The sequence below is a fragment of the Oncorhynchus mykiss genome, chromosome 14 (genome assembly GCF_013265735.2).
Source record: "Oncorhynchus mykiss isolate Arlee chromosome 14, USDA_OmykA_1.1, whole genome shotgun sequence".
Lineage (NCBI taxonomy): Eukaryota > Metazoa > Chordata > Actinopteri > Salmoniformes > Salmonidae > Oncorhynchus > Oncorhynchus mykiss.
This window is the reverse complement of record NC_048578.1, coordinates 17217624-17240359: the sequence shown is the minus strand read 5'-3', so window position 1 is coordinate 17240359 and position 22736 is coordinate 17217624. Positions and strand designations below refer to the sequence as shown.

The 22736-nt window shown below is 39.5% G+C and overlaps 1 protein-coding gene across 4 annotated transcripts; it reads right to left on the bottom strand.

The window, feature by feature from the left end:
* pitx2 (paired-like homeodomain 2) lies at positions 1-22225 on the bottom strand. 4 transcript variants are annotated; one of them, XM_021561390.2, is made up of 5 exons: positions 21982-22225; positions 17035-17103; positions 12174-12376; positions 7934-10861; positions 1-409 (listed from the first exon to the last, which is right to left on the bottom strand). In XM_021561390.2, exons 2-4 carry the CDS (start codon positions 17078-17080, stop codon positions 10298-10300), a joined length of 813 nt encoding a protein of 270 aa, XP_021417065.1. In that variant the 5' UTR covers positions 17081-17103; positions 21982-22225; the 3' UTR covers positions 1-409; positions 7934-10297. The 4 variants fall into 4 exon arrangements, with proteins under 4 accessions (XP_021417065.1, XP_021417064.1, XP_021417063.1 ...); XM_021561389.2 differs by lacking the exon at positions 21982-22225 and adding an exon at positions 19882-20321; XM_036943046.1 differs by lacking the exons at positions 17035-17103; positions 21982-22225 and adding an exon at positions 13084-13692 and having other exon boundaries at positions 36-409; positions 7934-8092; positions 8430-10861.
* Between the last annotated feature and the right edge of the window lie 511 nt (positions 22226-22736).

The window sequence follows — 22736 nt, the reverse complement described above, 5'->3', positions numbered from 1 at the left end:
AGTTTAAACCTTTTTAATCCCAACATGTTTTATGGACATTTTATGTATTGAGACAATAATCATCTTTGTGAATAACAATGTAATAATCAATGCTTGCATCTTGTCAAGACAAACCATATACATTTTAGCAACTGCATATAATGAACACTGGTACAGTAGAATGAAACTTGAACTGAAACAAACTATTTTCAATATGATTAGATTAGTCATTCAGTATTACTGGGCATCATGTTCCACTGCAGCATGAGCATGAACCACACTGTAGTGTAGAATCTAGATGAATAGAGGTAGAGGACCGTGGTGCCATGGTTCTCCCTGGTACTGTAGCAGGTGTCTGTCAGAAGACCGTAGGTCCTATATGAGATCCCAGTAGCTTTGTCTCACTGCAGCCCCAGTGGAAGTGGACATCCTGTGGAGATCAGGCATAGATAATGTTACCACAGATCAATATTCCTCAGTGTATTTCCTAGATCAACTTCCTGAGATTCTACCATCTGTGACATATAGCTTGAGCCAATAAGTCGCTTCTGGGTTCCAGTGCTATCCATTGGTCTCTACCCTCGCTCCTTGTTGATTACCCATGATCTACTGATCGTAAAGATCTGGGTAGGTATTTTCGTTGACATGGTCTAGTTTCTTATGATGACAGTGATTTAGTTATTTTCAGATCTGCAAGGGAACAAATTTTTGGTTTGGAATTGGGCCATATAGACACTCAATACCTGCTAACCTCAAGACTGCAAAAAATGTCATATTGCGTACCATTAGAATGCACTGACTTGACGTCTTACCCAGATAAATTATCTTACTGCACTGGCAGACAATTTACCTTATTTTAACCTAAAAAAGGCTTGATACAAGACTAAATAAATTGATGCATTTAATGGGTAAGAGAGATCAAAACAAGTAATTTTACCTCCATTATTTCAATACTAGACTATCAATCTAGGTAAGATTGCATTTTGTTTTTAAAGCAGTACCTAGGTTGGCTTCTGGGGGCCTCAAGACAGTGAAGTGATTGTGTCTGAGTGTCTCAGCTGAAATGAGGGACGTATTTGGGTTGTCTTGTCATTTCTCTCACCATTTAATTGACAGGAATAACATTAAATGCAAACTCAAGCATTGCCAATAATTACTTGTTTTAAGCAACTGTAAAAAATAAATATAAAAAACATGATATATATATCATGTTTTTATTTTATTTTTTACAGTTGCTTAAAACAAGTAATTATATATATTATATATATACACTTTAACCCTTAAGATGTCAACTACTAATTTTCAGATTTACACCACATAGTCCAGTGAAATGGCTGTGTTTATCTGTTGCTGCCAAGTCATGATTTCCCTGGGGGTTAGCCTTGCAATAACCAAGTGGTGAAACACATAGCCCTCTATATTTAAATGTTTCAGGTACACCGCGATAGGTGTTTGTCCTCATGTGTCTGTTTTTCAGCATAAAGTACTCCTTAGCCACTTAGTGTGGACACCAGGTGAGACCACACACACACAATAACAGTCGCTCTCCTTCACTTCATCCCTCTCCCCCTTCTCCCTAAATCCTCTAGGTTATATCAGCTGTTGTGGTAAACCCCTCTCGTTTCAGAAGAAAGTTCTTTGTTTCTGGCCATTTTGAGCCTGTAATCAAACCCACAAATGCTGATGCTCCAGATACTCAACTAGTCTAAAGAGGGCCAGTTTTCTTACTTCTTTAATCAGAACAACAGTTTTCAGCTGTGCTAACATAATTGCAAAAAGGTTTTCTTTACTCCCCAATTTAGTGATATCCAATTGTTAGTAGTTACTATCTTGTCTCATCGCTACAACTCCTGTACAGGCTCGGGAGAGACGAAGGTCGAAAGCCATGCGTCCTCCGAAACACAACCCAACCAAGCCGCACTGCTTCTTAACATAGTGCTCATCCAACCCGGAAGCCAGCCGCACCAATGTGTCGGAGGAAACACTGTGCACCTGGCGACCCGGTTAGCATGCACTGCGCCCGGCCCGCCACAGGAGTCGCTAGTGCGCGATGAGACAAGGATATCCCTACCGGCCAAACCCTCCCTAACCCGGACGATGCTAGGCCAATTGTGCTTCGCCCCATGGACCTCCCGGTAGGGGCCGGCTGCGACAGAGCCTGGGCGCAAACCCAGAGTCTCTGGTGGCACTAGACCACTGCGCCACCCGGGAAGCCCGCAAAAGGGTTTTCTAATGATCAATTAGCCTTTTAAAATTATGAACTTGGATTAGCTAACACAATGTGCCATTGGAACACAAGCGTGATGGTTGCTGATAATGGGCCATTGTGCACCTATGTAGATATTCCATTAAAAATCAGACGTTTCCAGCTACAATAGTCATTTACAACATTAACAATGTCTAAATTGTATTTCTGTTCAATTTTATGTTATTTTAATGGACAAACAAATTTGCTTTTCTTTCAAAAACAAGGACGTTTCTAAGTGACCCCAAACTTTTGAACAGTAGTGTATATACAGTGGCAAGAAAAAGTATGTGAACCCTTTGGAATTACCTGGATTTCTGCATAAATTGGTAATCGAATTGGATCTGATCTCCATCTAAGTCACAACAATAGACAAACATAGTGTGCTTAAACTAATAACACACAAATGATTGTATTTTTCTTATCTATATTGAATACATCATTTAAACATTCCCAGTGTAGGTTGGAAACCCCTAGGCTAAAGACTTCTCCAAAAGCTAATTGGAGTCAGGAGTCAGCTCACCTGGAGTCCAATCAATGAGAAGAGATTGGAGATGTTGGTTAGAGCTGCCTTGCCTTATAAAAAACACTCACAACATTTGAGCCTGATGTGAACCATGCCTCAAAGAAAAGAGATCTCAAAAGAACTAAGATTAAGAATTGTTGACTTGCATAAACCTGAAAAAGGGTATCTCTTAAAGCCTTAATGTTCATCAGTCCACAGTAAGACAAATTGTCTATAAATGGAGAAAGTTCAGCACTGTTGCTACTCTCCCTAGGAGTGGCTGTTCTGCAAAGACAACTGCAAGAGCACAGTGCAGAATGCTCAATGAGGTTAAGAAGAATCCTAGCGTGTCAGCTAAAGACTTACAGAAATCACTGGAACAGGCTAACATCTCTGTTGACGAGTCTACGATATTTAAAAGACTAAACAAGAATGGTGTTCATGGGAGGACACCACGGAAGAATCCACTGCTGTCCAACAAAAATATTGCTGCACATCTGAAGTTTGCAAAAGTGCACCTGAATCTTCCACAGCGCTACTGGCAAAATATTCTGTGGACAGATGAAACTACAGTTGAGTTGTTTGGAAGGAACATACAACACTTTGTGTGGAGAAAAAAAGGCACATCGCGCCAACATCAAAACCTCATCCCAACTATAAAGTATGGTGGAGGGAGCATCATGGTTTGGGGGCTGCTTTGCTCCTTCAGGGCCTGGACAGCTTTCTATCATCAACGGAAAAATGAATTCCCAAGTTTATCATGACATTTTGTAGGAGAATTTTAGGCTGTCTGCCAATTGAAGCTCATCAGAAGTTTGGTGATGCAACAGGACAACGACCCAAAACACAGAAGTAAACCAACAACAGAATGGCTTCAACAGAAGAAAATATGCCTTCTGGAGTGGCCCAGTCAGAGTCCTGACCTCAACCCGAATGAGATGCTGTGGCATGACCTCAAGAGGGCAGTTCACACCAGACATCCCAAGAATATCATATCAAATGTTATGCAGAAATCCAGGTATTTCCAAAGGGTTCACATACCTTTTCTTGCCATTGTATATATTTATTTTATGTATTTTTTGCTATAAAATGTGCCTTTTAGGAAATGTATCCTCCTACATAAGGTCAAACTTTAACCAGCATGAAAGTATGTTCTGTATCAGAATAGTTGTCAGAGACTCTGGGTGGCTGACAGTAGGGGGTAGAGGTAATAGCCATTTAGAATGTTATAGGAGGTGACGGCAGAAAGGAAAACATTGAGAAGCGATTGACGCCGTTTGGCCAGACGGCAGACTTACAGTGTAAACTAAAGGTGTCTGAACATGATGATTCACATGAGGGGGAGACTCAGGTTAACATGAAGGGACATGAAGAGGAAGATATTGGTAGTTGCAGTAGGTGGGGTGATTAGTGGATAATATGGCTCTGTGTTTGAGATCGTTTTTTTTTCAGGCATACCTCAAAAGGCACTATGAATGTGCTTATAATGTCTCTATATAGGGCAGCCAACAGAGACACAACAGCCGAATGGCATATTGAGGAAATGATAATGAATTAGTGTACTTTGCGTTTAAAAACCCCTCACGCTGTGAAGCACAGAAGGCTGCTTAGGGAAGGACAGCTCATAATAATGGCCGGAACGGAGCAAATGGAATGGCAGTTAATATCACGAGCCAGTTCTCCCCAATTAAGGTGCCACCAACCTCCGGTGCTGTAAAGGCATAACTTGTCCCATCCACCACCAATAAACGAATGTTATCCTTTTTCTACTCATCTGAGTTGCTTAAATATGGTATGATTCCTATTGGTTTGGTCTTACCATGTTAAAACTTTCCTATGACATGTTAAATAAGGCTTTCTGACTCTGTTTTCCCCCCAGTGAAATGGATCACAGGTCGTACAGCAACTACAGAACATCACACTGACAGAAGAAAAACGCAAGGTTGGGGTTAACTTCAGGCTTTAACTCCAAATGTATAAGGTTAGGCATTCAGAATGGTTAAGGTAGGGGATAGGCTTCATCTGCCCATCCGCCATTCCCGCCTACAATACACTCGCAAAACTGAAACCTACTTGAAGGTAAGAGTGCTCACTGTTACCCCTAGTGGCCTGTTTCCACATCATCTCCCGACATCCTCAGACATGGATGGACATTGATTACTGACTTGTATCACAGGTGACCTGGCTGGTCTCAAGTAGGAGAGCTGATCTAGGATCAGTTCCCCCCTGTCCATGTAATTGTATTCATTGTGGTCATAAAGCACTCCTGCTCTGAGACGCTTGATACATGGTCCCATGTCACCCAAAAGACACATAGTGCACATTCCTAATAGGCTATTACCTCCCATTCCAATACATTTCTAGAAGACTACTAGAAAACTGAATAGTCAATTTAACACCACATGGTTGAAGGCAAGACTGTTAGAAAACACAAGACTGTTTATTTATCTACTGAATCCATCCTTGGATCATGTTATTTTTCTATTCAAGGCACATTAGGGCCATGGTACCGATCCTTTGAACACACTCAAGGGTGAAGCCAACATGCTCAATGTGTAGCAATCGATTTGGAGACAAAACATCAGATAGTTTTTTTCTGCATCCTTTAATATAACTTCACAGAGCAGGAAGTGTGTGAGTCATGAAATTTGCCCTGGTTATCTGCTTTCACACGCTCCAGCCGACCGGCCAGCCAGCAGCCCACGGAAACAGGACGAGGGGAGCCAGAGCTGTCCGAGTCACACACACTTGCATGCTCCCAGGCTTCACAGCACAAGCAGAAGCATATACACACACAGGCATACACAGGTGCACACACACACATCGGTGTGCACACATGCAAACATATATATATACACACACACACACACACACACACAACAAGTGACTTTAGAACCCCTTTATTGTAAGGTTCTTACTTGTGTAATGTACAATTATTTACCACAAACAGGTTTAACAGATGTTTTATGCAAAAATGTGTTCCCACACTGTAATTACACTGTCTATGCAACTACCATGTAACATGTATAGGTATTTTTCTTTCTTTCTTCATACAAACAAAGACAAGGTGATGTATACACTTAGCTATGGAAGACACCTTTGTCTGAGAGGGAATAATTGTATTTCATCTTGTTATGGAGGGCCTCCTTGTGTGTGTGTGTGTGTGTGTGTGGGGGGGGGGGGGGGGGGGGGGGGGGGGGGGGCGTTGAGAATGTGTGAGGTCAGCTCATCTGACCTCTAGCAGCGACCCCTATGCTATGATTGGTCAGAAGCCCCCCACTGACCCAGAGTGGTATGACCAATGTGTATGTGTGTGGATTCTTGTGCTTGTGTGTATGAGAGGCGAATAATTTGAATTGATAAGCATGAACGAGTTTGTCTGAGATCATTCAATGTGTATTCCTACTATCCAGCCAATGCAAGAGGGCTTGCCATTCTCTTTGATATTTCACTGATTATGACAATACGAATTTGCCTTGTACAGCATAATGCAATCAAATCATCAAAAGGAAGAGGTGTACATTTCCCAGGCTGAATGGGATTTGCGTTTAGGCAACGCCTCTAATGTAGGCCTGCTCAATAGTTATTTGTTTATGGCTAGCCAATTTAACGCATGAGAATGTTGAATCCGACAAAAAAAAGTAGGCATATTCTACTCAAATAATGTCGTCAATTCCGCCATTGACAAGCCAGCCTACAATGCAACAGTGTTGAAAGTGTTAATAAATTGGTAGCTTTTGAAATACTATAATTCAACTTAACTCATTGGTAAAACAAAGGATGAAAATATAAATAGTTGTTTCGATAGTTAAGACCTAATTCACCCCGTTCCCAGTTCAAACGAGAAGAAACTCCATGATTCTATTGAATAATCGATCGCCATAACCGCTTGGCGCCCACATCTATTTTGAAAACATTAATTTTCCATTTGCTTAAGATTGTTAATGTATTATATATAATAACCCACTAAGATGACCGAACCTATGCCTGATTTGGTTGATATTTGGATACAAAATTATTTGAATAGGAAATTGCTCATGCATTTTTATCAACTTGTGCACCCGTGTATCTGAAATGAAAAATTGCAAGGGCATGTCGAGCACATTTTGCACAGAACAGAAAGACCTAAACAAGTTGACGTGCATAACAAAGTCGTTGGAAAATAGCTTTCAGAAGATCGGAGTTGCATGTAATTGGTGTGTGTAATTGGACAACAAATAGACACCATATTGGCAAAATGTCTCACATGTTTGGCACACCATGACATGAATATTGAGAGCTTGTTAATTATTTAGATTAGAAGTAACGAGTCATGCACGGATGTGTGCTCTCACTTGCTTAATTTGAATTCCCCGGGGTGGGATAGAGGTGATAGGGTCTCTGCATTTTCTGTAACTTTTCCTTATCATAAGAACCCCAACATGAGGTGACAAAATTAGACAACGAATTGAATCAGCATTCACATTATGTTTCGGGATATTTCTGTAAAGAGTAAACTACAATCACAGTAGAAATAAAACAACCAAGCGAGAAAAAAAACTGCAAAAGGGTAACATCTTCAAAAGGTAACAAAGCGTTGCTTATTCTCTAAAGTCGAAGTAGTTATTAGTCTTATTGGTGCTGTTTGTGGTAGCCTAATAAACTGTGAGGTTTGACTGTACGCTTGTTCATTCCATGTGTAACTCTGTGTTGTTGTTTTTGCTCTATCTTGGCCAGGTCGTATTTGTAAATGAGAACTTGTTCTCAACTAGCATACCTGGTTAAATAAAGGTGAAATTAATGTAAAACAATTATTAGGCTATTAGCAAAGAAGGCCCAGCTTGGTGGAGGATAAGCTCTTGAACTAACATTGACTTCATGAAACAAGGTGTTGAGTTTACTTTTGAATGGTTGTTTACATCGCTTTAAAATGAATCTCAATAATGACAGATATCAAACCGAAGCGTTTTTAATATTATTAAGGACGTTCGTTTTGCAGGAGGTAAAATTGAGCTGCAACCAAATAAACCTGGTCAAATAGATTGCCTTCCTAAATTTTTAAAAGCTAAAAGCATTTTGCATCATTTTAAATTCAAAAACGTGAAATAATTTGGTCACAAATAAAATGTTTGAGCAAACCACTTGTGGTCAATTACCAAAAAATAAGCCTGTCAACCCTGTTATATTTTTGTAATTTATTGAAAACATTGAAATATATTTCTTACCAGGTAGTCCATGCTTAACAGAAGGAGAGGTCTGGAGGCTTGGGCGGTTTCTGGGCGAGTGAGATGTCTCCCTGAAGACTCCCTGAAGTCTCTTCAGGCCCTCTGTGCCCAAATGTTGATTGGGATGTGTATTGAGACGCAGACTGCATATTCGCCAGGCTGCAAGATTTATCATTGTCAGTCTAATATTGCTCCATGTTACCGACTCCATCAAACTCGAGTGGATCTGAAATTGAAAATGTACTGCCTCCAGGTCTTTAGGAAACATTTTTAGGGGGGCTCTTTTTATGGAAAAGGTTCGTTTGGTGTAGCCTAGGTGCTCCAGCTGGTGGATGCTGCTAAAAAAAATCAGACCAGTATTTATTTCATGTTATGTTATATTTGATGAGCCTCAACGCGCATTAATATGTGCTAATAAAATAGTGATTGACTTTCGCTACAGCACAACTAAATTAGGTCAATTATTGTTTCAAACATTGTATGAACAAGGGCTCACCTGAAAATATGAAATAATTCCTCTAGGCCAAATAAACCCCCATGCACAGTGCATTTGATTTCGAATGGAAGGCTATTTCCCTCGACATCTGCTGAAGGTTGGATTTTCCTTGTTAGCCAATGTGGCCAACAGTGGTAACTCTTCCATTTTTCATCAGCGCTCTACAATGATCTCGAGCTCTGCGCTGACATTAGATCGCAAGTCTCAGCCTCCTCCGTCCCCGAGCTTTCTTTGTTTGTTCAAACTTGTGAATTATATTTTCTCGGTGCCTTGTAGTTGTTTTGATTTTCTATAAACGCACTGGTGCATTTGATAACGGACCACACAGCACATTGTAAACAGGACTGTATAGACAAAACTACCATCCCGGAACGAACATGTCAACACAATGCGTAACAGAAGGTGCATGGGCTCTCTGGAAAAAATAGTAGGCCACATTTAAAAATGTTTAATGTACTATTCAGCCAAGTATAACATTGTTATTATCGTAGTCATAGTTAGCCAATTGTTATTGATATTATGATTGGTGTTGTTATCTTATTGAAAAGACAGATTGTTGTAGATCTGCACAACAAATATAGCAAAAGTGAAAATATTTACAATATGAACATCTACGCCCAGAACACGAGGCCATAGGCCTGTCATATAGCCTATATCTCAAATAGGCTAGAGAATGGTTTTGCAATAGTTAATCGTTGTGTTTATGAGAGATTTGTAGAACATTGCACAAGTCAAAATAAAAACAAGATGCTAACATTGTATTGGTATTATTGATTATTTTGTGATATAGAATGTTATGTAAGTCTATAATCACTTTCCACTGCATCAAGAGGCGCATCTTAAACGTCCAGTGCTGCTCATTGTTTGGCTATATATAGCACTCGTGATTATTATGTGTCAGAAGGTAATGAGCTCGGGCCTTTGTTGTGTGGTCCAATTCCAGTTTGTTGATTCCAGTGTTATTTCAAGCACCAGTGATCACTCCGGGTCCTTGGCTAAAAAGCAGACATGTATTCAGCAGTTAATCTGGCGGGGCATCTCGCCCTCTCCACTCGTGAATCTCCCTGCGTCTCGATTCATATGTGTATTGGAGAGGGCCATTGTTTTCGCTTTAGATTAGTAGGCCTGGTAGCTAGCATAATCGAACCCCGATAGACACACTGTCATTCCCTGCACTATAGACTCGACAAAACTCACACTAACACTTTGATCAGCACAAAAATCCTCAACAAAACGTTTTGAACAATATATTTACTTCCATTAAATAAAACACAATAGTTTATTTATTTTTTTGTTGAAAAAAAACCGAAACAAAATTCCGTACTAAATAGTATACACAGAGCAAAACCAATTTAATTTCGCAGGAACATTTGATGCGTCTTTTTATACGCAAGATTGCTACTCTAAATCGATATTCACACAGACATTTAATAATAAATTTATAATATGTTAGAAACACACAACTGGTGCGTTTAGTATGTACATTCCCTTGTTTGCAAGCAAAACATTATTCCTTTAGGGTTTTCACATGCTTTGTTAAATTTAACCTTGAGAAAACTGGAGAGCAACAGCATTCGCCTCAATAAACTGGAGATGATATTTCGATATATATACAACCTTTCAGTCAATTAACGTCCAAAATTAGAAACCTCAAAATAAACAAGCGTGGAAAGTAAAGTATCATACATTCTCCACTCGCCGGTGTAGAACAAAATACTAATTAGGATAAAAAAAAAAGCCTAATTACTTCCGTTTAAGTTTGAAACTCCATCGCGGGTTTCGGTGGTTTAGTATTCTAGTGCCCTTTTGAAAAAAAAAAAGAAGTAGTCTCTCGTTCCTCTGACTGGGGCTCGTGAAATTCTCAGGTATTACACTGGTCTATCCACGGCGTACTGGCACGCGCTCAGATTTGAGCCTGGATTCTGAACACTGGTGTATCCAAAACTCGAGTGCTGCTTGGCTTTCAGTCTCAGGCTTGCCAGACTGGAGTTACAAGTGTCCCTGTACACATAAGGAGGGGTCGGCGGGGCGTATGGGCAGGTTGGCGTGGGAACTCCCGAATTCAGAGAGGGGTTGCTAAGGTTGTTTAAATTATTGAGGCTGTTGAGGCTCGAACCGGGCACGCCAGTAACCGAGGACGGCACCATACTGGAAGTCATGCTCATTGAAGAGATGGAGTTGGGCGGGGAGAACATCGTCTGCGATGACAAAGGGTTGACGTTCATGGAATTGAAAAAAGGGAAGCTTTTGGTGGACAAGGAGGCCGAAGTTAGCCCTTTGGCGGCCCAGTTGTTGTATGTGTAGCTGGGGTACATGTCTTCATAGGGCTGCATAAGTCCATTGAACTGAGGACCGAAGCCGTTCTTGCATAGCTCGGCTTGCTGGTTTCTTTCCCTTTTCCTCCATTTTGCTCGCCGGTTCTTGAACCACACCTATGACAAAGACAAATATGAGTTCAGAATTTAATAATAGGCTATTAATGCAATATGAAGGCGGCCCCATGAGCTTTATTTTATAGCCAACAGGCCAACATAAGAATATTAGGACTTGTTGGCTATCCTGTGCAATTCACAAAAATGTAATTGATGGGTAGCCTAATTGGTCTGCAAGGAACCAGATGTGGTATTCATGTGTGGCCTTCAGGTGTGTCTTAAGTCAAAATCAGACATACAACTGTAAATCACTTAAATTAATTTCTCACAAATGACAAATGTCACCTTACCAATTTGCAAAATAATATAAATATACAACTCAATTATTATTGTTGTTAACACAGGCTTTGCAAAATAATATAAATATACAACTCAATTATTATTATTGTTAACACAGGCTATGCCAAAAATCTAGTTATTCTCAGACGTTTAAATAATTTACATAATCCCCCCAAAAAACGATTGTAAAAGCGCAACGCTATTTGTGATAACAATAGTATGTTGGATTGCAACTCTACCAGGCCTAATTGAGTCACTGTCTCTCGTGCAGAGCAATCTGGGTTGATTCCAATAGAATCCCAATACACATCCATCGTTCCTAACTGTCGTTGGACCATCTTAATGTGGTGTCTGAAGATGTGTATTCCTCCATAGGCGGAGACAAACACGTTAGTAGCTTTAGTTATACAACACGAGAATGACAAACGCAAAATACAAGCTTTGCACCTCATTCAAACGAACATAGTAACAAGATTGGTATCTGTCAGCCATTAATGTCAATAGTTCTAACAGCTAACAAGTTAATTAGCCTGTAATTATGCTTTGTTTTTCTAAAACAACTAATAACAGCCTAATTATCTAGTTATCAGCAATGTCAGATATCTAACAAAACTGTGATATTATAGCCTAAATATAGTAAATGTGTGAAATTGCTATATTTAATACATTTCCATTTTATCCACTGCAGAGATATTGACAGTAAAATCATTCTGTTGTACAGGGAAAAATATACGAGTAAAGTAGGTGGACGGCCTATCATTAGAGATTTTCTAAATAACAATGCATTATAGGCGTAGCCATCTAATGTATGGTATTTTACTATTTTGTGACATTATAACTGAGTCATATCATTGCAAAGAATAACCAGTCATGCAATTTTATTTCCCTAAGACAACATGTTCTGGAGGTGAGTAATTATGCGTGCCCAAATTCCCTGCGTAATAATTGACATCCTTGCCTCGACTCCATATATGAGTGGCACAAATAACCCGAAATTATACACATGAATGGTGTTCGTTCTCAAGGGCCTTACCCTGACGCGGGCCTCTGTGAGGTTGGTCCACACGGCTATCTCCTCTCTTGTAGACATGTCCGGATAGCGATTCCTCTGGAACGTGGCCTCCAGTTCCTGTAGCTGCTGGCTTGTGAAGTGAGTCCTCTGTCGCCGCTGTCGCTTCTTTTTAGAAGGATCATCTGAAGAGTCGTCAGTTTTGCTCTGGCCCTTTGAGTCTTTCTCTGTTGAAACAGTGAACAAAACACTAAATGAGTCATTGTCGGGTCGGTCACAGGCGTGAAGTAGCCTATCCTGGGTGGTATTATAAGAGGTATCCTCATAAAATTGGAACCCATTTTAAAACCTTTGGAACAAATGTTACTCGCATAGTTAAACTACTAATAATGTAACGATTCCTTATTTAAAGCATGTAGGCTACATGAAAATGAGTTAAAAAGCCTACAACGTGACTCTAAAACAATGTCAGTATGTATGCACAATGGTAATACTACACAAATGGTATTTAAAAACGTTTCTAGATTTTGTAATTCATCGAATATAGGTTTACATTTAAAAAAAAATGTAAACGTTTTATTACAATTATTACACTTACAAAAATATGCGTGAAGACATGAAACATTTCGAGAAAAAATATATATAACTTATGAAAGTAACGACAGCGTCACGTTCCCTGACACTTATGACATGAATAAATCAATTACTGGCGCAATCACAATATCTGCATAGTCAAAAAGAGAGTGATCCTCTGTCTGATATTTCCAATACCCAGACTATTTGCATACATAAACTAATAACGTCCTCGGTCTCAAACTGCTTTTGTTTAGAGAGGCTGTAGATAGACATCTTGTTTCCTATCATCAGAAAAACGGCCATCCATCCTCAAAAAGCCATGTGCTGACAGTAGTCTGCACCACGGGATGATTCTTACCTACGGACTCCGGACTGGAGGTGTCTGATACTGTGTGCACCTCTAACCGGTGTTTGGAGTCCACAGACCGCTGCAACGGCTGCAGACTAGAGGCCATTGCTAGTGCCGTGTGGTGCGTGGAGGAGAGTTTAGTCCCGGTTAGGTGGTGGTGGTGATGATGGTCCAAATTCAATGGATCCTTCATAGAGTTCATATGAATAGGATAGCGCGCAAAACTCGCTGTCAGAGGCGGATTAAGTTCCCTCAGTGCAAGCAAAAAAAAGAGAGACGTCCGACGGATAGAGAAAAGGGGGAATCAGTGGTGTTAAGATTCACAACAACACGTCTCCTCTGGCAAATTAATGTTTAAAAAAAGTTGTTTAAACGGCTTAAAATGTATTTAGAAGAAACCCAGCATTATTCGCGTTGGATGAAAATGCAACGGCGTTTTGATTGAAGGAAGAGCAAATATGTATCTCGGGCTGATACTGTTAGCTGTGCGGAGTACCAGAGTGACAAGGGCAGGTAGGTGATATTAGATCCAGAGGCTAGGCACACTACGCCGCTCACTCTTCATTTCAGCTGTTCGCTGCGCTCTGGCTGTCCCACTGTGACTCTCTCCTACACCTTTGACGTCACCGAGAGCCCTCCCATTTGTTATACAGGCCGTCAACGTGGACATGACGGTTTGCCCAGCCAACCGGTGCGCGGAGAAATAAGAGATGTCTGCCAATGTGTTTATGCGGGGTAGAGTACGGTGCTTTTTTTTCTTTTTTAAAAAGCATGTAAAGAGAGACAGGAGGCACCGTGTAGTGTAGCCTACCCAAGACGAACCGAATGTCCGTTTTGCAGAATTGAACACTAACCCAACTAAGGCAATCATATCTAAAAATCAAGTCAAACGAACAGCATGATGCATTTATTTGGTCAAATTTGGCCTATTCATTGTGTTCTTGCTAATCTTATCTTCTTCCCATTGAAGAAACGAAGCAATAAAGATGACCTGATGAACTGACCTTTCCATTAACAGTCAGCTATCTCTAAAGCAAGGCACAAGAGCAACGCTACAGTATGTCAATGATGGGGATATGGTGATGCGCTGACCCCATTCAGGGCCCAGTTCACAGAACTGATGTTGTCACTTTCAAGTTGTTGCCCATTTCGGGACTACCAGATAAATGATGACCAGATAAATCAACCACATCAAAAGTAAAGTGACACAATCTAGTCACACATTTATCCTAATTTGTCAACAATTGGGTAAAAGTTAAATGGCCTTGGTTTAGGCAATAAGTAACCATTTCATTCTAGCTCGTCAAAATGACGCAGTTTATCTCGGTCCTTAGCCGATATCCTGCACGTTTGGACCTCTCAGCGGTTCTCAGGGAGTCGACTTGTAGTGGTTTTTAATCTGATAAGACTCTCATTTGCCTAAGAATTTGGTATAAGGACTTTTAATGACTTAGAGCTGATTTCCCATTTCATTTTCGCTAATTCCCTCAAGATCATGACGCCTAAAAATAAAGTAAACATATGTCCAGTATCCTAGCAGATAAATGGCCTATGCTTGGAGGATATTCTCTAATCAGGCTTTTGACAGCAGTTACATGTGACCACTATACTTCCCCTTAGGCCTTTGTGTTAACATTGTAAATGCAAACAGCATTAAAATCTTCATTCATGCTACACTATACACAATAATTTGGAAGAAAACGTTGTCAGTCCCCACAAGTCAGATAATATATTAATTTATAATATATTATTATTTATGAATGCATTGATATTATTAATTAATAATAATAGAAATAATAATATCACACAAATTATGAATAATTTGAGTTGATGAAAAAAAATAATGTTGCATGATTTCTTGATAAGGCAATAGCCCGGCATGTAAACTGCTGAATATTTTTTCACCCCATTCTCGTAGATATCAGGATATGGGCTACTAATACGTTATTGAGCTAATCCCGTGAAAGCCCTTGATATACACGTTATTTGCACTCTTGTGGGAGAGCTGCCCGCGGACCATGGAGGAAGGTAGCGTAAGCTGTTGAAACCAAGGGTATGATTATTCCTCCATCCTCCCTCCTTATAAAAAATAATTTCGTGTTGTGTGTTTAGCCACCCCACTGTAGGTACATATGTAGCTGGCCGATAATATATGCAATCCTTGACTGAAGATGTGAATTTAGCCTGCATGTCTTCCGTTCATCATTTATTTCTTCAGTTGATTTGAGGATTCTCGGGAATGCCTATCCATGCACCCCTGTCAGACATATCAGGTGGATTTTATTTGTTTAAATCTCCCTGATATGCGATTAATGTGGGGTCTAATGCTTCATGGTCTAAATGGTGACTCATTTTATTTGAACATGACATAGGCCTAAAGCATTCACCTGCAGTCTGCGTGTTGGCGAGGATTCTGAGTATTGATTTATGTCTTTTTTAATAGGCAAAAAAAATAATACTAATCATTTCAAAAGAAAAACATGTAAATGGCATAACAGTCCAAAGGTTTTGTGTAGGCTATGCAAGCAAGTGATTGCTCAATTATTTTCTGAAAGTAATACTAGACTTGCAGTGGATTATCGGTTTCCTCTTCTGTTTTACCTTCAGGATGCTTTATCTCTCTTCCGCGGATTACCGCGCGCGATACGCCATAGAGGGCCATTAATTAGTAATTCAGTCAATATAAGGGAGACGACAAGGCTTTTTACATAAGATTAAGGGGACATCAGATTCCCCCATTAGTATATTCCTCCTCACGAATAAGCTTTCATTATACATTTAGTTTTCCCTGGAGTCAATCTATCAAGACCTGCATATATTAAGGCTGGTGTAAAACAGTTGAAAGGGGATCCCAATAATCAGGTCGCTCGAGTGTCTCTTCACTCCGGTGCCTACATTTGCAAGCCTCGTTGGCTCATCATTGCATTACCTCAAATAATTATGTTTTCTATTTATCTTATTACTGTTAATCAATGAGTGATCATAACGCCGTCCTTGCTCAAGTTGCTGCTATGGAGCAAAGTAGGCTCACGGGATGATGCGTGCTTTGTCACTAGATTAGATCCAATATAGCATGAACGAAAATAAAATGAGCTAAATTAAGAGTTGACAAACTGGTCATTCGTTTAGCACTTAAACAATGTTCGTTTTATGTCATTCCCTGAAAACAAAATCAATTAAATCCACTCCAACATTATTGACATGGCCCAGACGAAATAAACGGTATTTTTCTTTAATGCATCTTATGGACAATAGCAATTTTTGTTTATGTGCATATTTCTGTGTATGGATTTAAAATGCGTCATCATATTTTGGCATAGGCTAACTGATATGGGCCACAACTTGGTGTAAGATACATTAATTCAGCATGGATTTCCATTACAGCTACTGTACGTTTCAATGGGAGTCTCATAAAAATAAGAGTTCCTTATAGGCTAATTTAATAAATACAATTAGATAGCCTGTCATTCATAGGCCAAGGGTCGGCTATTAGACTACTTAATACGTCAAATGAAGAAAACAGACAACATGACAACAAAGAAAAGTAGTCCATATATAGTGTTGCGAGTAATTTGTAACCTCTGGCACGTTTAACAAAAGCTGGGTGTATGAAGATAGAATTTATGCTTAGACCTTTTCCAGTCGCCCGCTACTGCACATCCATACCCAGCCACCAGGTGCCACTCTAAGACAGTATAAAACCACTTTTTCCATATTAACTAGACTAAAGCGCATTTAGGCCTAGACAGGTCTCTGACATTTTGGGAATGAAGAAGTAGGCCTTTGTGACAAAAAGTGACAATTAAAGAAGAGAAATGCATCGTATTTCCTGCTATGCAACGGAAACAAAACGCGAAATTATGCTGCTATAATCTCAGCATCTGTTTTCTGTAGTGGGCGAAAATAATGTCACGTTGACGTGTGGTGATGGTGCGTCAAGAGTTACACATAGATACTCACCTATTTGTGCACAAGTTGATGCAAGTTTGCGGCAGTGGGAGTCCATTGTTGCAATTAGAGGAACGGCTTCTGGAAAAGAGAGGGACTGGATGTATTATGAGAATGCTGAAAATGTTGCATCGATTACACACTACCTTGTGTGCTCCAAAGAAATCACAGAATTATTATTAATTTACAGTCAATAAATTGTAGTACAGGACCAAACACAATTTTCACCTATATGTTTTCATAATTGTTAATATATGACGCTATACACAATTTTCCTCAAGTTTCCTCACATATCCAACGTTTGAATAGGCCCCATTACTTAAACTGCTCTTCAAATGTGAGGCCCATGCAGTCCCACAGAAAAGCAGTACAACCGTACTCTGTGACGGGGTTGGCGTAAATTGTGCCAGGCAGCATGCAGCAGTTTGGGGCGCTGGAAGTTGAGTGAATCCGCAGTAAAATCACGGGATTAATGGCTGATTGAGATGTCTGTCGGTGGGATATTACAAAATTCATTATCGCAGCTCTATACTAACTCGATATGAAGTAACACAGATGGGATTTTATTAGACCAGACTTCCGACTGTTTGCTTATGATAATTTAAGATGGGAAATTTGCATGCAATCATGCTGTTAACCGTTTTCCCCCTTCATTATTTTTCTCTCTGGACCCGCCTGCGCGGCACGGATCTCCTACTCGCCTCACCTGCTTTATAGCATACATCTGTGATTTTATTCAAAAGGGTGAGCAATCGGAAGTTAGTTTTCCCATGGCGTGTACCTGCTAACCCTGGTTTTGAGTGGAGCAGGTTCTCGTGTATTCCGCCGTAAAATGAAAGATGGGGTGTCAGGTTGCAAGGTGCAAGGTTATTGCAAATCCCTCGTGTTATCTAATCAGCGGCAGAAATACGATTTCATTCATATTTCAGCAGGCTCCCCTTAACCCCTTCTCTTTACAACTGATTTGGAAATGACATTGACGGAGAATAGCCGTTTCAAAGAAGCCACATAGAAATATCGAAAATATTCACTTGAATTTGAAAGTTCCTGTTTAAGTTTTGGGCGAATAAAATTACATGGCCACAAAAAGGAGCAGTAGCCTTGTATGCACATAGGCCTGTGTGAGAAATGTTAGAAGTTCAATTGATCATATTAATTGGATTCGTGTTACTTAAAAATAAGAAGTAATAGTTCAATTAATATTGCACGATTAGGAGGTAAATGTACCTGTTTGTAGAAGTTTATTTTAACTCCAATTTAGCTTGCAAGCATAGTTAATACATACTATACATTACTTTGCAAATCTCTCATTATGATAACCATTGTACTACTACTACTTCTAGGCCTACTACTACTACTAGGTCTACTACTAGGTCTACTACTACTACTACTACTACTACTACTACTACTACTACTACTACTACTGCTACTACTGCTACTAACACTGCTACTATTACTTCTACTACTACTACTAACACTGCTACTACTACTACTACTAGGCCTACTACTACTACTACTATACTACTACTACTACTACTACTAGGCCTACTACTATGACTACTACTACTAGGTCTACTACTACTACTACTACTACTAGGTCTACTACTACTACTACTACTACTACTACTACTACTAGGTCTACAACTACTAGGCCTACTACTACTACAACAACAACAACAACAACAACAACAACAACAACAACAACAACTACTACTACTACTACTACTACTACTACTACTACTACTGCTGCTACTATTACCACTGATCCTACTATTACTACTACTACTACTACTACTACTACTACTAGTATTGCTACTACTACAACAACAACAACTACTACTACTACCAGGCCTACTACTACTAGTTCTACTACTGCTACTACTACTATTACTACCTGCTACTACTGGTACTACTACTACTACTACTACTACTGCTACTGGTACTACTACTACTACCACTCTACCACTACTACTACTAGGCCTACTACAAGGCTTACTACTACTAGTTCTACTACTACTACTACTATTACTACTACTGCTACTACTGGTACTAATACTACTTCTACTGCTACTACTACTGCTACTGCTACTAGGCCTACTGTATTATTACCACTTATAAAAATATAATAATAATAATTAGGTCAATTTAAATGTGTGTATTGTGACACCATTGAATGTCTAATTATGTTTGTCCTAAATCATAACATTCGGTCTATATTCGTTGATAGCCTAGTCATACGCATAAATGATCAGTATTGATCTATATCATCATTAATATGCCTTTTACTGGTGTACAATATTTTGAGGGTGTTACTATAATCGATATATAATATAAATAGCCTATATTATATTTATTTCAATCGGATACATGGCCAGTTTGAGATTAAGAATGCAATCACAGCAATATACGCAACGCAACTGATGCGCAATCAGTCCATTAGCCCACAACCAATTGTTGAATCAGAAGCGATATTTGAAGGTTCGATGTATGCTTCTTTATTTCTTTGGTTTGCACAATTCCCTTCAAAAACACGAACAACCCCAGTCCAGCCTGTCTGCATTAAGAAAATAAAAAACAAAAACATGTGTTTTTGCATTAGGCTAATTAGAGGCGCAAGACCATGAAGTCCAGTCCATTCCATGTTCAATTCAGTGCTAACGATACATCATTATCATCTGGCGGACTTGTAAGGTGAAACCTGCCACGAACTCACTTATCATGTCCCTTCATATTACTGCGGTGCTGATGAAATTCACATCAGATTTTCCCAGATTACGCCGAAAAGGCTAACCCGTGGTGGAACGAATTATTTCACTTGCATTAACTCACATCTCCGCAAAGTGTAGCCTCAGCACTTACCAGTGGTCGAAGACGCCAGCGCTTTTCGTCCTTTCCTGTTTTATTCTTGTCTGGTTAAGAGGTAAATTCCACACCGATGGGTCCGCTTCTCACCTTTCAGATAAGAACCGGAGACAGCGAAGTTCCAGGTCCAAAATATGAAAGTTGCTGTCTGCCTCCCGAAGGAAAAAGTCTCAGAGCTACTTAGATTTATTTTTTCCCCCGCTTATTGGATAAAAACTGAAGCCACCTACGATTTCATAACCATCTAGCTAACAGTGCGATTAAAAATGGTGAAGCAGGCGCTGTCACTTCAGTAGATAATTCTCTTCTTGGATCGTCCTCTGCCTTAACAACTTTTTTCCCCAGACAGTCACTCAAAGAGTGGCGCATTTTTTTCTCTCACTCTTGAGTTTTGAGACAGAGCGCGTGGGTGTGTGTCTGTGTGAGTGTGTGTTCCTCAGTGGGTGTCTTTATCTGCGCCGACGTGCATGTGTAGTTAAAGACAGTATAAACTTAGAAACGCTCAATTCACAACCACAATGAAAAATAAAATAAACGAAATGTAACAGTATTGCATAAAACCTCATTAAAACAAATAGGTTACCCTTCGTATTTTCTTGTTTTTTAGGCCTTCATTAATTAAGATAATATATCAAATATGGAATTAATTCACAGTGTATGTTTGCATAAGCAAATTGGCAATGACTACATATTTTTTGACTCTATAATTCCCGTATAAAATAGCCTATACTATTTATATCTCTCAGTAAGATTAGGGCATTTGAAGCCTATGTTAATTTCTATCACTGTTATTTCCAAGTCAATCATTTCTTTGCAGCCCACATAGGCTACAATACATTTTCTGGAAGAAAGTCTTATACATGTTGAAATTTACCAGAAACCAGTCGCTAAAGCTATATATTCATGAATTGATTACATTTACTAACCAGCATCACAACAATAAACCATAAAAGTAGACTAGAATTTAGTTGGCAGGCGCAAATATGAGAATTGTGAATGTTCATATCATGATAAAACAAATATCTGCCATTTGATACAGATTTACAGTGTCAGTGTAAATTACCATGTCTTAAATGTTAATTGAAAACATTTATATAATGTTTTGGCAGTTTAAAGTGAAACATTTTTGTGTGAGATTTTTGGTGTAACAGAGATAAACATTTATATAAATCTAGTTAGTAGGCCTACATTTTAATTGACACGTTTTTTGTTAGACTTATCGAATATTTTCTGCAGAAGCGAACAGCTGGCTGGGATGCAAATGCACTTTATAGATCCTTAAAATACAGACTGATATTCCTTTCACATCTTAAATGAGCCAAGCAGACCGGATGTACATTTCACGTGCCTAATCCTTCTTTCACATTTTTAGTCATACTCTCATTAAACAAGGAATTAATGCACACAACCACATGGGAATTTCGCGGCAAAGGGGCACTGAAGCAAAACATGCACACGACAGAGGACTTGTATATCTTATGTTTTCCCCCACATTGCCCCTTTAATTTAATGATGCGCGCAGAATACCTTTACGCATACTATTTAAAACACCTTCCTAACATGTAGGCCTTATAGTCTTGTGGGTAAATTATGCATTCGACGTGCATGTCTAATGAACTATTGTAAAGATATGATTATACTGGTGCTATCATTTTCGTGTAAGGCAATCGGATTAGATCTATGGACACAGGAAATCAATTACCCTTATTTATGAGAGTTGCATCCCTGATTTTCTCTGCGTCCGGTCATAGGCATAACACATGTCTATAGCCTAGTTAAATAACAAGCACATTCGTAGGTTATTATGAATTAATACACGCGCAAGGTAGCCTGTAATGCAGATATAGGGCTATATTTTCTGTTCTGCGACGCCTTTTTTTAATATCAGGTCACAAAATGTTCTGAAGATGTCCTATATACACCCATTATATTTGATCTCCGTGTGGGCCGCAGAATTCCTAAATCCCCCAACTCTGTTATCAAATATATCAACCTGGCATGCATCCCTTTGGTACATCACGCCCAACCCCGCCTGTCATATCAGAAGGGGGAAAAGTCTGCGTCTTGAGAGTCACGTTGTTCTATAACCGCGCTTACCTTCATCTGGAGAATAAAAACGAGAGCCTGCCTTCTCTTTTTCACGAAGAAAGGTGCAAAAGAATGCATGAAGTTCAGTCAAGACTGCTTGCTGCTGGTGCTATGAAATCTTTTGCCTCGGGGGCAAACCGACGGCTTCTTTTCATTTCAAGCACTTATCGATTTGCTGTTGTCATCTTTGGCGACGCAGAAGGACACTTGAAAGAATTTCTGATGGGGCTGTGATGTGGGAAAGGAGGTGACCTGACCAAGTGCGCTCTCCTGATTCTTAACGAGCACATCATCTACTTGGCACATATTCAGCTGTCGACAGCAGTACAGTTAGACTTTTCAACTTTTTACTTGTGCATACTCTAAACTTTTAGACATGACCCTCTCCCTTTCATGTTTATGGATGTATTTGTTATTCCACGATATGAATGTGTAAAAAACCAAAGAGAGGGCAAATAATATGGGATTGACTATCAGTTGCTGAACTAATCAATCAACTCCATAGTCTATTCATTGTGAATATGGTATAATAAACATTGCATTGCAAATGGAATTTGTAAAAACCTGTGTCACATGCATGTGAGTGTTTTCTTGGCTGGATTTTGATATAGCCTACATCTACCTTTTTCTTCCTAAATTATTTCTAGTTTGATGTATGTTACATTAGTAAATGCTTAATTGACTGTGTTGTGCCAGAGCAGGACAGTCCTCTCTCTCTCTCTCTCTCTATAGGCCTTGTTGCTGTGAGCCCAATAACTAGATTG

What these genes read in the sequence shown, in the direction of transcription:
- pitx2 (XM_021561388.2), bottom strand. Translation starts at nt 13,276, where the DNA reads ATGAACTCTATGAAGGATCCATTGAATTTGGACCATCATCACCACCAC. An exon ending in CTCCAGTCCGGAGTCCGTAG is followed by an intron (nt 12,377 to 13,083) that starts GTAAGAATCATC and finishes CTGTTTCAACAG; the next exon opens with AGAAAGACTCAAAGGGCCAG. An exon ending in TCACAGAGGCCCGCGTCAGG is followed by an intron (nt 10,862 to 12,173) that starts GTAAGGCCCTTG and finishes TCTTTGTCATAG; the next exon opens with GTGTGGTTCAAGAACCGGCG.